This window comes from Pteropus alecto, unplaced genomic scaffold, assembly GCF_000325575.1.
Source record: "Pteropus alecto unplaced genomic scaffold, ASM32557v1 scaffold213, whole genome shotgun sequence".
Lineage (NCBI taxonomy): Eukaryota > Metazoa > Chordata > Mammalia > Chiroptera > Pteropodidae > Pteropus > Pteropus alecto.
This window is the reverse complement of record NW_006434829.1, coordinates 4,132,454-4,150,510: the sequence shown is the minus strand read 5'-3', so window position 1 is coordinate 4,150,510 and position 18,057 is coordinate 4,132,454. Positions and strand designations below refer to the sequence as shown.

The 18,057-nt window shown below is 41.7% G+C and overlaps 1 protein-coding gene and 2 pseudogenes across 9 annotated transcripts in view; 2 read left to right on the top strand and 1 right to left on the bottom strand.

The window, feature by feature from the left end:
- Nucleotides 1–18,057, bottom strand: part of MPHOSPH9 (M-phase phosphoprotein 9) — a 48,285-nt gene that overhangs the window by 21,793 nt on the left and 8,435 nt on the right. For 8 of the 9 annotated variants that reach the window (XM_015587959.2, XM_006909989.3, XM_025045478.1 and 5 more), the window contains 10 exons: nt 16,669–16,758; nt 15,929–16,452; nt 14,860–14,983; nt 11,349–11,439; nt 9,939–10,042; nt 7,351–7,476; nt 6,739–7,199; nt 6,253–6,408; nt 3,996–4,083; nt 2,359–2,574 (listed from right to left, as the gene is read on the bottom strand). In XM_015587959.2, coding sequence (XP_015443445.1) covers nt 2,359–2,574; nt 3,996–4,083; nt 6,253–6,408; nt 6,739–7,199; nt 7,351–7,476; nt 9,939–10,042; nt 11,349–11,439; nt 14,860–14,983; nt 15,929–16,452; nt 16,669–16,758 — 1,980 coding nt within the window. The remainder of the gene's footprint in view (nt 1–2,358; nt 2,575–3,995; nt 4,084–6,252; nt 6,409–6,738; nt 7,200–7,350; nt 7,477–9,938; nt 10,043–11,348; nt 11,440–14,859; nt 14,984–15,928; nt 16,453–16,668; nt 16,759–18,057) is intronic. The other variant, XM_025045476.1, reaches the window with a different exon arrangement.
- On the top strand, nt 11,982–12,100 carry LOC112478421 (annotated as a pseudogene).
- LOC112478378 lies at nt 17,495–17,608 on the top strand (annotated as a pseudogene).

Below are 18,057 nucleotides of genomic sequence, written 5' to 3'. Positions count from 1 at the left end.
TGGCCTGGATCCTGAACTGGGGGAAACAGTTTTTTCTTTTGGTGTAAAGAACACTAGACAAATAATCTGCAAAACCTGAATAAAGTATATAAATAATAAGACTACTATTAATGTTAATTTCAAATTTTGCTTTGGTTATATAAAAGACTATCTTTGTTTTTAGGAAAAATACTTAAAGTATTTACAGATAAAGGTACATTAAAACTCCTTACTCTCAAATAGTTTAGAAAAATCTTTTATCTCTATGTAGACAATGATAAAGCACATACTGTAAAACGTTCACATTCAGAATCTAGGTGAAGGGTATATGGAAATTCTTTATATAATTTTTACAACTTTCTGTAAATCAGATACTATGTTGAAATAAAAAGTACAAGCAGCTTTAAAAACCAGCTCATGTACTCACACACATTAAAATTATACTATTAATATATGAGTAAGAACAGTAATAATCGAAGCCACGTGAAGTTCTAACCAAACATGGCATACTGAAACTTTAATAAAATGTCTGTAAAGGGATAAAAAACATAGGGCTCATTGAAATGATGGGCCAAAAATGGCACTTTGCCTCTGATTCTTCCTGATAACCCGTAACCCCCATCCAAACATGAGAAAAACATCAGACAAACCCCAAGGGGCACCCTGCAGAAGACCTGACCGCTGCTCCCCAGAACCATCAGGGTCATCAAAAATAAGAAAAGGCTAAGAAACTGTCAACAGCCAAGTGGAGCTAAGGAGCCAGGATGACTAACTGTAACATGATATCCTGGACGGGACCCTGGAATAGGAGGAACATCAGGTGAAGACGAAGGACGTGAGTAGAAAGTGTGGAGTTTACTTAATGCTGATGTATCAGTTTGGTTCATCCATTGTGGCAAATGTGCCACACTAACGTAGAATGTTAATAACAGAAAACAGTGCAGACACATGGGAACGCTCTATTATCGTCTCACTTTTTCTTAAATATAAAACCATCTAAAAACTAAAGTATTTTGTTAAAAAGGAAAGTGTGACTGGAAACTATAAAAGTTTTCAGATACAGAAGGTCCCAAAATTTGTCTCTCACGCATTTGTTTTCTCAGGAGACATACAGAGTTAAACTGAGAGAGAAGGCACAGGATCCACACGTGACAGATCAGGTGACGGAAAGAAGCAAAGCCAAGTCCGAGGACGTCTTTGGGTCGGGCCTCGGGCGGGTACCTGTGGGGCGCAAGTGCTAGGCGTATGGGAAGCTAGGCAGATACGCAGGGCCATCACTATTCTAGGAAAAAGAAAAGCTGTGAGAGAGGAAATATAATCACGGTACACGGCGGCTCAGCTCTGAACGATACTTACGCAGACGTAAGCAACGCCGAATACCGACCTAAACGACAATATAGCGCATTTCAAATCTAAGACACCGTTAACTAAAAATCAGACCATTACTTCACTTACTACTAAAAGAGAAAAAAATGCTGTTGCCAATTAAAATACGACACTGGTGTAAAGATGCATTCCAATTACCGAGTTGTTAAAATGTAAAACACGCTTCTTTAAATAAATTTAACATACTAACCACACTGGGAGGAGGGGGAAGTGTTTGTTCTGGGGGTGATGGTGTGCGGAAGCTACGCTGTGACCTTGCACAGAAGGATCAACATGCAATGTCTGAACTGACACGAAAAGAAAGAGGAAACGACGTGTTTGTTATTTAGAAACATGGGGAAAATGCTAGAAGAACTAGAAGAGCTGGAAGTAATAGCTTCAAGGGGGAGAGAATCTAAGGTAAGGAGAGGTAGAGACAACTGCTATTTTTCATTAGAGATTTCACTATTTTAACCGTTCCTGTGTAGTATCGTCATGAAAATAAAATTTTAAACACCAAAGCAACAAGAATCAAAGCTTTCAGGAAGAAACTTTCGATGGCTAAAACGCTTTTAGATTTTTTATGTACTATGACAAAGGATATTAAGAAAAACTTAGAAAAAAATATGCAATCTGAAACCTACTCCAATTTCAATGTTATACAAATTCAAATTTTAAGTGAAATTAGACTGAAGTGAAAAAATTCAATCAAACCTGTTCTAAATCTGGTTCATTTTACCCTGCCAGACACACAGATGTTGATCTAAGATAGCTCAAAAGCTGACCTGCTGGAGACAGAAACGTGTGGGAGTGACACCATAGTTCTCAAAGCTGACTTCCTGCTGCAAGATAAGACCTAACTGACACCAGCGAGAGGCCATATACTTGCAGCTACAGCAAAATTATGTAAAACAAAAATAAACGCGGAAAAAGTCGTAAGAGCTTATAAAAGCACAATATCTGAAACTACTTTCGGCCAACTATGTCATTAGGTTACCACTGCTTGTCACTTACATCTTGAAACATTTTGTTTTCTTGTTTTAGTCTAGCGTCTTTGTCATCTGAGAGTTTGTAAGCGTTCTCAAACGCTGCCTCTAAATCCTGCAGTCTAGATTTCAGTCGAATGATGGTATTGTCTTTGTCTTTATTACTTGTTCGCATTTCCTCGATTCGTTCCTGCAGAATTTTGGAGGCACTGCTGGCTGCACTGAAGCGTTCTCTGAAATCACTCTACAAATCAAAGAGACAAGGCTAATAAATTGTTTTTAATTAAAAAAAAGATGTCTCAATAGCAGCTCATAAATTGGGGGTGTTAAAACAGAAAAGCAGTAAAACGAAACATTCAAATGGAAATCAATAAATTTAATATTTTGTTATATTCTGGGGTGGAGGCTAAGAATGATTAAGCTGCTAGAATAATTAGCTCCATGAGATTATCATAAAGTCACGATTCTAGGGCCCACCTGCAGATCACCTTAATGAAGGATCAATAACCATAGCTATTAGAGAAATGACTCTAAAAGTACAGCTGGAATTTGTTGCCCCCTCGTTAATATTTACGAACAAAAAAGCATTTCTTACTCTACTCTCTCACTTACTATGAAGATTCCAGATGCATGGGATGCGTTTAATATTCATTCAACAATTACTATGTGCCAGGCACTAGGGTGGCAGAAATACAAGATTAACACGAAAGACAGGTCCCTGACTTCATGGAGTTTACGGTTTAAGAGGAGACAAAGGTAACTAAAAGAACATCAAAGACAAAGAAATGGTGCATGGAACATAAATGACGCCTTACACCAAAACAGTTTATAAGGTTACGGGTAAAAGGATAAAACTTGGTAAGACATGAAGAAAAAGTTATGTATTTAAGTTTATGCATTTCCTGTTAGGTATCTAAGAAAATGGAAAACATATCCACATAAAATCTTGTACAAACGTTCACAGCACTGTTGCTCAGAATAGCCAAAAAGTGCAAACTACCCAAACCTCCATCACTTGATGAATGGATAAATAACATGTGGTCTATCTATCTAATGGAATATTACTCGTCCATAAAAAAGAAGGAAATACTGACGCACACTACAACACATAATAAACCTTGAAAACATCAAGTGAAAGACGACAGACACAGGAAGTCCCACATTGTATGATTCCGTGTGCATCAAATGTCCAGAACAGGCAAATCCACAGCAACAGAAAGTGGAGTAGTGGTTGCTGGGGAGAAGGAAGCGTGCAGGGGTGATGGCTGAGGAGTTCGGGGTTTCTTTTTGACTGAAACATGTTCTAATATTGATCAGGGTGATGTACGCACAAGTCTGTGAATATACTAAAACCTACTGAATTGTATACTTTAAAAGGGTGAGTTTTATGATATACTAATTGTATCCCAATAAAAAAATTAAAATTTTAAAGGGTAGAAGTTTATAGTATCATATGAAGCCAGCAGCACTCGAAATATAAATTTACTTAAAAAAATATTCTAAAAGAAAAGACAAAAAACACAATCAGTGTTTTTATGAAACTATTCATCTGTCTTTAAAGTTCACTTAATAAAAAGGCTTAAGTTTTTTGTTTTTGTTTTTGTTTTTTTAAGGCTGAAGTTAACATTAAACCACTAGAAAAACAACAAAAAATAGAATACTTACCACTTCTATTTCTAGTAAGTTATTCTTATTTTCAAGTGTTCTCACACGACTAGTAGCTTCGCTCAAAGCGCTATCTAATTGGCCACATCTAAAAACCATAAATTGAGATGAAACAATTAGAAGATAAAATCCTTTCCCTTTAAAGTATTATATAAATCTAACTGATGTCAGCTAAGACTCAGGATGCCATTTTAGGAAAATACATCCCAATGAACCTGATATTGTATCCAGAGAAAATAATGATATGAAAAGATCTCTAAGAAATATTAAGTGAACTAATAAGCAAGACAGGAACAGATCTTTGCACACCATGTTCACAGCGGCGCTATTCACAATAGTCAAAAGGTGGAAACAGCCCATGTGTCCATCAAGGGATGAATAAACAAACTGTGGTATATAATGCGTGTGTGTGCACGTGTGTATGCACATGTATGAAATGGAATACTATTCAGGCTTAAAAAGGAAGGAAATCCTGACACAGGCTACAACATGTATGAACCTTGAGGACTTAATGCTGATTGGAACAAGCCAGTCACAAAAAAACAAATACTGTATGATTCCACTTATACGAGGTACCCAGAGGAATCAAATTCATAGAAACAAAGTATAATGATGGTTGCCAGAGGCTGAAACTCTGATAATGTTCTTGAAAGAAATACCACTAATTAAGTGCAGGTGTGTTAACTATATTTTTTTGTTTTAATTACCATACCGATTCTGCTATGCCAGAGATCTTGGCCCAAATCACAACTGTGTGACATGACAATCTGATATCATAGCTGGCATACAATTATAAGTGTTGATGGCCCTATTTGCAATAATAGTGGGATTCTCCAATCTGCATTTTTAAGTTTGAAAAAAACTGCTGTGTATGCTGACAACACAATATTGGTTTCTGCCTTAGATGAATAATTTTCCCTGTTCTAAATGATCGCAACTTCTCACTGTGTCTCTGCCGTCCTCCGTAACACAGGGTTTCGTGGTATAAACAAGATCAATTCTTTTTGGGGGCAGAAGGCAAAAATAACGTACTGCCATTCATCTGCATGCTATCGTGACATTTACTCCAGTGCCCTATGTTCCCACTGTTAGTAACTATCATCGCCCGGCCACCTGTTTAAAATCCCGACTTCCACTTTCCTCCATGTGCATTCTCTCACTGCCCTATGCGCTCGAGCAGCTTCCAGGCATAAAAATGTCTTAATTAGCTATCACCTGCTAGGTGTCTTCCCTGGCGCCCTGTCTTTAACCTAACAAGGTCTACTGGTGGGCTTCTTTCATACTGCTGTTTCCCAGCAGGAAGTATCTGTGGCCTTCTTTGCCTTAAAAAGAAAAAAAAAACAAAAAAAAACGAGAGCCAGCTTCCCCTAGCCTACTATCTTCTCTTTTCTCTTTGTCCTAGAAAACCTAAACTTGCCTTTTTTTTTTGGCTCTTTTAAAATTACTGCTCTATCGCTGCACCCCTATCCCTACCATAGACAGCGAAACGGAAGCTTTAGACGCTCGGGAGTAAGACCGCACGTTCACCACCACGGCAGACGCAAACTAGCGCAAAGGCCAGTTTGCCCAGAATTCTGCGAGTCGAACTGTTAACTGGACCAGATTTCAGTTCCCCCTTAAACCTCTCTAAGAGGCTTTGTCTTTTTTGCCCTAGAGAATTCTCTGCTGTCATCTAGACCTGAGCGGTTTCTAAGTCCCATTTAATTGTAAAGTGTGTTGCAAACACGCTGTTATTAATGCCAATAAAGCACCAGATTTCGTAAACGATTCTAAAACAGATGTAAAGCTATCCCCAACACAGGGCCGTCCGCCCGTGTTTCTCCGTTTGGTTGGTTGTTTTTAAACAGGATAACTGCTTCCACAGGTTCATGAGTGTCGGGGTATAACGAAAAGGTTGAGAACCGCCCCCAGGACGTTAGTCACAGACCGATGAGAGAATCCACAGGTGGGACTAGTCCTCTTTCCTCTACACGTACAAAGCCTGCTCAGCTGTTTCAGCATTTTGCCCACGTGAAACAACTGTCCTCCTGTCAGTTATTAGCATAAGAGGCTGGCTCCAATCTGTAAAAATTACTTAGGCAAACATGTCTCTGTGTTAAAATTTTCAAATCTGAAGCACATGCTTTCAAAGTGTTTTATCATCACAATAATATACAGTTTGGGGGAAATAATATATCCAAGTCGGAGAAAAGCTAAGTTAAATTACACGCACACACGCACTCACACTCTCTTTCTCTAGTTAAATTGTAAGTGTTACCTGTCTATGAGAATTTGATTGGTTTTCTTCCAATCTTCGACTGCAGAAATTTCTTTTGCCTCCAGTCTCTGTTTCAAACTACTTATTTCTGATTCATAATAAGCGCGAAGATCCGCTATGTGCCGAGCATGCTTTTCCTTCAGGTTCTGCCTGATGCTGTGGGTGAGAGGACAGACATCTGTCAGGAAAGTATCTCCTCGCTCCCCAGCACGTAAGAGGGACCAAAAGCGTGGTCGTCCTCACAGCAAAGATGCAGCCTTTCCCTCTGTACACTCACGGGAGATACAAACAGATTAACACAGAAGCTGACCACTAATAAAGTGAAGAAAAGACGTGGATTATTTAATTTTTAGATGGTCTACCTTAAAAATGCTATCTTTTTAAGATTTTATACATAACTGAGGTTCAATAAAAATCATTTTCATCATTTAAGCAGACAGCATAGAAAATCTATGAACATTATAAGCCATTCCCTGAAATACATACTTAGATAATATCACAGGATCTTCCAGGGAAGTCAGTGAAATGCATTCTGGGACACGGTTGGCTGTACCTGGAAGCTGGGACTGACTGACTGAGGCTGGAGTTACCATGACAGCGTTTTCTTCATCCACAGTGTTCACCGAGATGTCATTACTGGTGACAGTATATACTGAGGGAAACGTGGAACTAGCCCTACTTTCGTTTTGGAAAGTATGATTTTTCCAAGAGTCCACTGGCGAGGCTTTCGTATTTGAAGGACATTTTGGGAATCCAGATAACGGAGAAGCCATATTACTTGCTTGTGAAAACGAGTCTACGTCAGAGTGACTGGACATACTAGGTTCTAGAACAGAGTCTGGTGAAAAGGATATTCTGTCATCGAGGGCGTTCAGAAAGCCACGTGGCTGCATCCCCGGCGTCTGCTGGCCTGGCTTCGCATGCAACGTCGGGTCTAGAGTCAGCACCTAGGAAGGAGACAGGACAGTGAGGTCTGTCCCCGGCACTCGGCGCTGGGTCTCAGCAAGCAGGCTCCAGGCCCCCGAGAGGACAAAGCTTAAGCTAAAGCCAGAGTCACGAGAAGCCTTCATTGTCACTCGGCAGTGTACACAACTTTACCTCGGGTGGATGGTTTGGGCTGGAAGCAGAAGTGACAGTCCACTCGGGGAGCTGCTTGCTTTCTCTTTGTGTTTTATGATAAATATCCTTCAGCGACGGCAGCTTCATCTCATTACTAGTATTAGACTTAAAGATACGAAACAAAGTCATTTCAACAGTGTTACCAACAATGAAAAACCTCTGCTGAGATCACGATCAGCACCACATGAAGATTTTTTTTTAAGATTTTAGATAAAGTGAAGCTCTAGACTGTTAGATTGATAATAAAGGCTTGGAAGTCAAACCCGATTGTTCTGAGTCTCTCTCTGAACGAAAACGTTCTCACATCCCCTAACAACACGCACAAGGGGACAACTGGACCCTAAGTCACTCAGCAGCCTAAGAATACTGCCAAAGAATAAAGTCCTTGCTAGCCCCGCCAAGTGAGAACCAAGCTTGAGTAAGACAAGACTTCGCGATGAACGAAGGAAGCAGGGCGAGAACCCTCCTCGCCGGGCTGATTTCCAGGGACTCAAGGGGACAGCCACCAAGAGGTACAGTTCCTTATCTAGAAAAAGTGTTAAGAAAGAAGTTACTGAAAGAAAACGAGCGCCTTTTCAAGCTAGTAAAAGACGACAGGACCCTAATTTGTACAGCCTGAAATCAAGGCTTTGCCACGCGCAGTGTTGAAAGGCCAAGCTCCACGTACTGACACCCTGGGCCGAAACCACTTCAAGGGCGACATGCTGAGGGGCGTGAGGTACCGTCCAGCCCCGTCGAAGTTAGACTATGGCAGCATTCAAACGCGGGGTGAGGCGCATGCAAAGCGCCCCAAGAACAGCTTCCTCTCAACTGCAGCCCCACTTCCAGACTCCAGCAGGCTGCAGAGCACCACGAATGAGTATTTTAAAATAAACCCTATAATTAGCTTGTGAATAAGATAATTATATTTTAGGTATGTATTAAAGACATTAATTCGTTAAATGTAAAACCTTAAAACTTACCATAATTTCCATAATCCTGCTTTAAAACTTTACTTTTCATATACCAACAACCTTACAGCCTAAGACCAGTGGCAGAGCTCTGGCTGCAGCTCCAGCCCAAGCAGTCCCTGCCTGCTGGCCGGGAGAATAGTTGGAATTATTCTATTTAGAGCTCATGGTTACTAAAAGGTACCATTTTCCACCTCTTTTATGATTTCTTTTCATGTTTTAACACCTCTGAAATGATGCCTCTTGTAATTAATGGCATCTTATAACTACTTTCGGTCAAGTAGCAGCTGTGACATTAATAATCATTGCCTGCTTTTAAGCAAATATCAAAGCCACCTCTACTGGCCAAGCAGGTGTCAGCAGCTTGGAAGAAGATCCTAGCGACTACGCAGGAACCCACAGAGAGTCAGCGTGTAAAAGATGGTGAATCGGGCATGTTTAGCAACACTCTCCACCTGGGAGTCAAAAGTAGGGCAGTCCTACATAACTACTAAGCCAGGTACGCCCAGCACTGAGGCCTATCATCCTTTCTTAAAGAAATGCCAAGTCACCAAGGCTCGAGGCAGCCTGAGGAAAACAGTGGAAAAACACAGAAACCAACACTGGACTGAAAAAAGAGAAGCGGTAAGCCTCTGTAGGTAAAGAAGTTTTAACCGATTTATTTCACTTCTATTTTCCTTCTAAAGTATATAAAAGAGTTATAGGATAAAAATCTATGTTTAATTATAAGAAAACATATACATTCTAAGTGGTAAAAAAGCACTGTATCGGTCTAATTGGCAATTTTTTTTCTTGGTAGACTATGAAACAGGAAGTGTTAAAATTGGTGGCATCTCAGAGTGAACAAAACGTAGTATTAATTTACTGATGGTGCAGATCCAGGAACATGCGCAGGGAGCCGAGACCACAAGGCCGCCGAGCCTTCCAGACTCCTCACGATCTCACGCCCCCCACCCTTCCGCTTTGGGTTTATCTGTCTCTTTTCCGCTCCTTTCCTGAAGGACAGAAATGCTGGTTTCTGCCTCTCTCTGGGGCTCCGATGCTGACGAGCATGCTGGTGTCCCACTGCCCCATCTGTCTACGGCTGTCACTCATGGTCACAGTCTCCTGCTTACTTTAATTGTATCTCTCCCCAACCTATTCCCTCGTCACCTGATCAAAGCCCAGAAGTGAGATATGCACATCAATGTACACATACTGGTTAGTTTTATTTGTTTGCTCTGAAGTAAACGAAATATTTATATTTCATGCTCAAAGAAAATTAATAGGAAAAATTAAATCGCTCAGAATTATGGCAGAAATGGATTAGTGGGAGAGTGTGATAGGGTGGAACTCAAAACCAAGTCTGAGAGCAGAACTTTATCTGTGGACCTACTATATTTAAAATAATAGGCACAAAACCATCTCATTTAACTTCACAAAACACTAACTGGGCATTTTTAAGTACCTTTCCTGAGGTTACATAGGCAATGAATGACGGAGACAGAATCTGAAAACTAGAATGACTGCGAACCCATGCTTTATCCTGTACATCGGAAACTGAAAAAACACAAAACTTATAACGAAATAGAGTACTTAACTACAGTTTTATAATGCAAATACACACACACAAATCACCTGGCTTGGTGACACGTCCGTGGAGGACGGTGCGAGTGGCTTCTCTAAAGCCTCAGGCAAGGAGTGATACATGTCCTTCTCCTCCAGTTTCCAGTAAGTCAGTCCTGAGAATAAGTGCACAGAAAACAGTGAGGAAAGAAAACAAAAATGCCTTCTAGAATCTTATTTCCACCTAAAGAAAATGACAGATGGGCAGTAACTGGTTTTTGGCTATCTGGTTACAGGAAGTTGAATCTGAATGGGAAAAGATTCACATAAATATCTTACCATGTAAGAGTCCTAACTTCACGATCCAAATATTTAAACCTGTAATAGTGTAAGTCAAGACAAACTCATGCAATTAAAAGACTATTTTCAAAGCAACAATTTCTTTACGAACAGTCCAGGCTTACACGGACACAAAGTAGAGAATTCAATACTCCAAGTATTGATTGAGCATTTCCTACGCCAGGCTGGGGAACGAGAGACATGGGCGGTAAGGGAATCACACAGCACGACAGTGCTGGAGGCGGCAAGCACTGTGACGGGAGAATTTGATCAGATGAAAGGGAGTATGTGGAGTGCGGAGGGGAGGGCAGGTGCCCTCCGAACAGGGTGGGCATGGCTGGCTCACTGCGAGGGTGACGATGCAGGAGTTGGCCACTTTAACCACGTGGGACGGAGGTCGCCCACGCAGGCGGAAGAACACTCCCAGCACAGGAAGCGGCCAGCGCACAAGGGCTAAAACGAGCACCCATCCAGCCTTTCTGAGCAAACGGCCTGGCCTCCCTGCTGAAGTAGAGAAGTGAGACCAAAAGTCAGCGAGGCCCAAAACAGGCTGCATCTCGCTGGGCCTCTGTGAGGACTCGCCATCTTAAAAAAACGTGGGGCCAGAGTTTTGAGCAGGCGAGTCACATGACCTGACATCTTCAAAAGGAGCACACGTTAGCTGCTGTGCTGAGCACAGATGGAGGGTGAATGCAGGAGCCCAGGTGACTCTATGAGGGTGACAGTGTGAAGATGGTTGGCACCTGATACTTTTCGTAAGGCAAAGCTAATTCATCCTGATGAATTGGATGCAGGAGCGTGGAAAAAAGGAGTCAGTATGTAAAACCATTAAAACTTAAACAAGCTTGCCAGAGAGTTAAAAAATGGCTCACGGAAGGTTTGCCTTTCTTAATTCGTTTTGAGGCACCTGAAAAATGCGGAGGTGGCTTTTGCAGCTGTCTGAAATAACTGCACAAATACTTCCTTCCATCTTTACAGTATTCGGAACACAAATTAAGGTAAGTAAGGAGGTTACGGCTACCAGGGACATAACACATGGTCCATTTACAGAAACCCCTCCAATGTGCTGTGCATGATTATCAGCCTACGAGAAATGCAGACAAGTCGTTACAAAAAAACTCTTTAAAAATATAAGTATCATACCTGTTCCTGAATCAGACATCCAAGAATTTGGACTTTCATCTGGTTTGCTGAGGTAAAATGCACGGGGATGCGTAGCAGCAGTGAAATCAGACTACAATTCAAAAAAAAGAACTATGAGTTCACAGCTAAAAACCCTGAGGCACAAACAGCTGACCCAAGCGATGGCAGCCAGGTGCCAAACCCAAGCAGAGATGGCTGCAGAAGGGTCATGAAGAAGCCTGGCCGTCCCTGTGGTTACGAGAATGCAAAGCGACAGGAATTACCAGTGAGGATTTGCTTTTCCTATGTAATTTACAAGTTTATTTGAGTTTCTGTGGAGCCGGAAGAAGAAAACTGAGAGCAGGTATTTTTTTAATGAGTTGAGAATGAAAATGTATGTATAATTTGCCAGCTACTTCCAAAATTTGAGGTGCCTAGGATTAAAGCCATTAGTTTAAAATTAATGTAAGAGCCGTAACAATTCATTTTTACTATTAAAACTATAACAAATCAAATCAACTCTGAAAACCACAAACCACAATATGAACTTTAACTAAATAGACTACACATCTTACATGCAAACAATTGGTTATTAGACCTAGAAAAGGCTCAAAATGCTTAGCTATCATCAATTCTAATAAAAATTCTGAACCAGTCCACAGCCATGCCACCCTGAACATGCCCAATCTCGTGTGATCTCGGAAGCTAAGCAGGGTCGGGCCTGGTTAGTACGTGGATGGGAGACCACCCAGGAAGACCAGGTGCTCCAGGCGTAAAATAAATAAATAAATTAATTTATTAATAGCTTGTTAGGTTTGATTTTAAAGAATAAATAAAATTAAAATTAAAATTCTGAGCCAGTGTCTCCTTCCGGTGTCTCTGGCGTCATCACGGAAGTCTGTGTCTCCACACGGAAATACGTGGAAAGACTGTGTTAACCGGAATTGTTCTTAGTCCCACCGTCACCGAACCTCTAACTCCTGCTGCGGTCGCTGCTAACAGCCGTCGTGGACCCCCTGCAAAAGTAAAAGCCCGCTGTGACGATGACATTGCCTGCAAGGAGGGGTCACCACCTCAGCCTTCCAGGGCATCCCCGAGCCTCTCCTTCATCAAATGAGAAATTGCTAGGTCACCTTCTGTCTCTTCTAATGCACCTACCTGTCTAAGGTTCTGTCAAGTCTCAGTACTTAAAAGACCAACAAGAGAAGGTGGCTGGCGAAGACTCAGTGAGAAATCTCAAGTGAAATACTGTCCTCTTTCCGGTTCTGAGGTGCAAACTGTGACGCACACGACCGACACGCAGCGCGGTGGGCCGGAGTGGGGCTCACCCCACGGCCGCCTGCTGCGCTCCTCCAGGCAAACAAGGCCGCGGCTGAAGAAAACGGGCCTGGCTCTAATGAGAAGGGGAAGCACCATGCGACGGGAGCTGGCAAAGCCCAGCAGATGGCCTTCGGCAGCGCGAAACCAGCGCGGGCGCCGCGGCCTGCGAGAGGGGAGCGTCCAGTCTGTCCCAGGCAGAGGACCGAGGGGGCAAAGACGGACTTGAGCGTCGGACAGTCCCTGTGCCAAGCAACACCCGATTTCAAGATGTGCCTCAAAACAGCTAGTACCCTAGATAAACGACCCCGTAGACGAGCAACACTGGGTCCCAAGAGAATGCTGATCATAAAGACCTCAAGTTAGACTGAACCCAGAAAAAACAATGCGAGAGGAGAAAGAGTGACATGAAGAGGAAAGGTCAAACTCTGTGAATCCAGACTTGATCCGGAATTGTGCAGGTAAGAACGCGCGCCAGCTGTGGTGTCTTTCGTCACCAACCAGCACTACCCGAAAATCATTTAAAACTCGGAAATATCAAAAGCAACTCAATTTACCCTGACTGAATACCAAAAACCAGCTGTGGTGTCTTTCGTCACCAACCAGCACTACCTGAAAATCATCTAAAACTCGGAAATATCAAAAGCAACTCAACTTCCCCTGACTGAATACCAAAAAAAGTCACTCACCTTAAAAAAAAAAAAGGAAAAATAACCCCTGTCCAGGAGATGACCAAAGAAAGTGGGAAACTCAACAGGAATCAGCCTTCGCCACAGCGGCCATGCTCCACCCTCCTGGCACCACTGTGAAAGACAGGACAGACCTGCCCTGGGGACTTCTCAGCAGGGGACCAGATCTCCGGCTGCTGGTCTGATTTTCCATCACCAAATGTAGGAGGAAAATCATGAGTGACCAGTGGTTCCCAAGCTTTGCATCAAGAAGAATCACATGGAGAGCTCCACCTCCCCAACCGCCCCGCACCAGTGACGGCAGACCACCTGGGGACTCAGGTGTCTCTCATGCGCTGCAGTCGAGGACCCACTGCGCTACATCGAAAACATATTGAGCTACAGTCACAAAAGACAGCAAGGTTCAACCAGTGACTCTACCCAGTCACTACCGCAAATCCCAAGTTTACCAGACGTGGAAAAGTCTCCACGACCCTGAGTTACGGATGAAGTAAAAACAGAAAAAGAAACCAGTATGTGTGAGAACACGCTCCCTCCCTGCCCCCTATTCCAACGGGGAAGCGCCTTTCGCCCGACTCCACGCGCTTTTACGCTATCACGCCGAACAGGAAGACGCCATCTCTGATGGCACCAGGTTCAAAAGAGGCCAACTAAGCACACAGGGCCAGGGTGGCTCACGCAGCTTCCTCCACCTTCACTTCCCTCCTCGACACGGATGTGGATCAGCTCAAGGGTGTCAGAAAGGGTGATATTAGGGAGCCTAAGTGTCACAGGTTGAAGAAAGAAAATTTACTGGAAGAAAAGAGAAATAAATGGTGCCTTATGGAGTCTTCTTATGACTTCTTTAATCTTCATAGGATGACGAAAGGACTGCTTAAGATAATCAAGCCACGGCCAATTTCCAAAGGTATCAAGTTCGTAACGAAACCTGATTTTGCAATTCCAATGATTTATACTAAACGATATTATTCTACGATAACTGAGGTTAAAAGGGCTTTAAAGATGTTTAAAATTCACTCAGTATCTGTAAGTCTTTAATGAAAGCAGCTGCTATATTAGCAAAAGGGCCACAGAGAATTTAAACATTTAATCTCTTAAAATTTGGATCATAAATTCAGAACTGTCCAAACTTCAACACCTTCATATAAAGGCATCTTAAAGCATTCACACACATGGTACTACTTCTTACAACTTAATGGTAATACAAATTATTTGAAGGTTTTTAAAAAACAATTAAATGAATTACTCTCTGGTTACATGTGAACATTAGCAGTACAGAAAGAATTAGGGCTTTTACAAAATGAGTCAGTTTCTTATAGTATTTTCTGATTTCCAGCCTACAGGAGAACCAATACTTAGGACAAATCATTGTTTCCAATCCTTGTGACACCGAAAGGAAGCCATGTCGGTGGAACAAATTAACAATGTGACAGACAGGGCGAAACACGGAAGCTGACGAGCAGCAGTAAACACAGCATAACTATCTGCAGCTGAAGCTCGCCAGAGTAAAGTGCCTTGTCACCTACATTCTCCACGGGCACCTTCTTGGTTGGTTCATTTCCTTGCATAGACTGTGGGCGCCCCTCTTCTACGTGTGTTCTCTTTGGTTGGTTCTGCTTCAGCTTTTGTGCCCATGATGTTACAGCTTTACTGTTTAAGGAGAAAAAATATTACTCTCTTTAGATGCTGTCCCTCACACATGAAACACTGATAAATACTGCGTCCGTGGAAAGTGCTTTGAGTTATTTTGTAATAGCAGGAAAAGGACATATTTTTATCAATTCACCCAAATTTCTTTCTTCGATTTCTCATTACCAAAGGCAAAGTGAACAAAAAGTCTAAGCGTGATTAACAATACATACAGTCTGTGGCCACGGAGTAGAACAAAACCACCACAGTGACTCCTTCAAAGTACTGAGTTTATCTCTATGTTGAAAGCATATTTACATGAACTAATAATTATACTTCCGGGTATATAAGACTTGCGATGCTACAGTTAAATACTTTACTTTAGATGACACGTTTCAGAGATACAAAACTGCAAATTTAGGGTAAACTGCATAATTTTAAATAATTTGCTTTTACAAACATGCAGCCTGTTTCCTTCCCTAAAAAATCCGTGGATTAATCAAAAGGTCATTAAACTTACAAAAGCTCTTCTACACACAAAAAAAAACCAAAACATTTGAGTTGAGTATGCCTGTGCATAATTTTTGGTTTCAAATTATATGGACATGTGTGACAAAATTCCACTGATAGAATCCCATACTCTAAATTTTAGTAAGCGTATAGTAACTAGAAAACACAGAAGGTATTTTTCTGGCAAGGCCTCCCATCTTAAGAGCTTAGTCACCTTATAATATCGCAAATGGAAAGAAAATCAGATGCTACTAGTACATAACGTGATTTGTTTATTTCGATTTCCACAGGCAATAAATAAGACAGGTAAAAATGATAAATGTTCAAATACGTCTCATTCTATTACAGGCCAACTAAAAGGAGCTTTATTAACTAGAGTCTAAGTGTAATAAACAAGTAATAAACGAGTAATAAACAAGTAAAACTCCTTTCAAATAATGAAGAAATGCTACTTACCTATTTGATTTTCCACTGTATACTTCTGAAATCTTATTTTCACCGAGGAAGTTGTGTTCAAATTCACCAGGAAAAACAGAAATATCTTCCTTTAAAGAGGCACAAAACTCTTCGGGAGTGTGTATATAGAAACTCTTGTTTTTTACACCATCTATAAGTGACTCCGTCTGCACCACGGGGGTCCCATACTGTCCTTCGGAAACCTCTGCGTGCTCCATGAACTCCTGAGGGCCCTTCGATTTGTAGGTATTTAATTCTGAGACACAAAAGGTACCGTACCCACTGCTCACTGAGCTGCTGTCCACATTGCAGTCTGGTTGGGATGCGGATGTTTCTTGCTGCATTTCAGGTTCTTTAGACTTCGTGTAACTGATGACAGACTCATTTCTCTCACTGTTTTCAGAAAAAAAACCCATTTGCCTTTCTGAAGATATCTGTTTGATTAAAGAACTTCTATCATAGGAAGTCCAGGAAGCATTACTGGTCTGTAACTTGACTAAATTTTTTATTTCCTCCTGTATGCGCTGAAAATAAAAAGTTAGAGATTGGGGTAAGAAAGTATACTAAACATAGCATTTTTACAAATGTTATGAAAATAGTGTTTACAATATGAGCTATTACTCTAAAGATAATACCTATGCTTTATCTTCAGTTTATAAACAAAACTGACACAAAGTGTTAATTGGTTCTTCTGCAAATCTTGCAATCGACATAAAAAGCAATCGGCGTCAAGGACTTACTTGGATCTGGCTGTGGAACTGTGCCTGCTGGGCGACTATCTGTTCTTGGCACTGTTTTTCCACCAAACTGAATAGCTGTGACCACCTGGCCTGTTAAATTACACAACGTTTTAGTTAAAAATAATTTTAAACTAATAGTTCACAGAAAAATTCCTCCAGTGGGAAAGGGCCGTTTTTAAAATATATTTTTAGTGTAAAATTTGTAAGCTGAATTGAATACTTATAAAACAATATTTAATGCAAAAATACAACAACGAAAGCTTGGGTACCCACCCCTTTCTTATGTAACCTGTGGTCTGGGTAAATCTTATTTTTCAAACGGCATCTTAATTTAACGTCATCTGCTACCATCTCAGATTTATCGAGAACTAGCAGCAGCACTTTGCATTTGTCTCAGGTTCCCCTTCCTTTCCTCGTAACGGCTAATGGTTTTTCTTAAACACCGACGCGTACCCAAAAAAAGAATCCCACATCTTAAAACAAGAAATTATTTCATATTATGAGAATTTAATCCCTAATTTATTTGATATTAAAGTAAAAAGCCCTTTTAAAGTCAGATATTAAAGTGTTTTAAAGCACTACAGCTGAAAAAGGAATGAAAAACGATTCTGAAAACCTGTGGAACTGGCCTCTAACCCCCTTCACAGCCACTTCTAGGCCCTGATCCATCCTGACTCTCAAGAGTAGTCCGTATTCTAATAACTAGACTAAGTGAAACACGGCAAAAAAGGGGCACGGAGTTCTCCAGAGGCTAAATTCTTTCTCAAGACTGGTGTGCTTTCAGGAACCGACAACATGCAATAATACACAATGTCGACCTGCATCTGTCTACGGCCATGCCCCACTGAATGTGCCCGATCTCGGCTGATCTCGGAAGCTAAGCAGGGTTGGGCCTGGTTAGTACTTGGATGGGAGACCACCTAGGAAGGTGCTGTAGGAGTAAAAAATAACAACAGTATCTACCGTGAAAACTCGCTTCCCTGTTTAAGACCTTTCATCCTTCCAGTGCCCTTGTTCCTTGCAGGCCCTGCAGGCTCTGGCTCCTACACACCTCCCACCTTCACCTCATCCTCGCTGCTCCTCACTCCATACACGTCTGCCTCGTGGGCCTCTTCCTGGCCCCTGACCGTGCCAAAACCGTCTTCCACCTGCAAACCTTTGCATTTGCTGTGCCCTCTACCTGGAGAGCTCTCTCCCCGGCTCTTAACATGGCCGGCTTCTTCCTATCCTGCAATTTCAGCTCAACTGTCACCACCTCGGAGTCTCCCAAACCGTCCTAACAGTTACTCTCCGTATCGTCCTGTTTGTTTCCTTCATAGCATTTACCACAGTCGGAAAGGATCTCGTCTGTTCCCTCTGTTAACTCATCTGTCTTCCATCCCTGCGCCC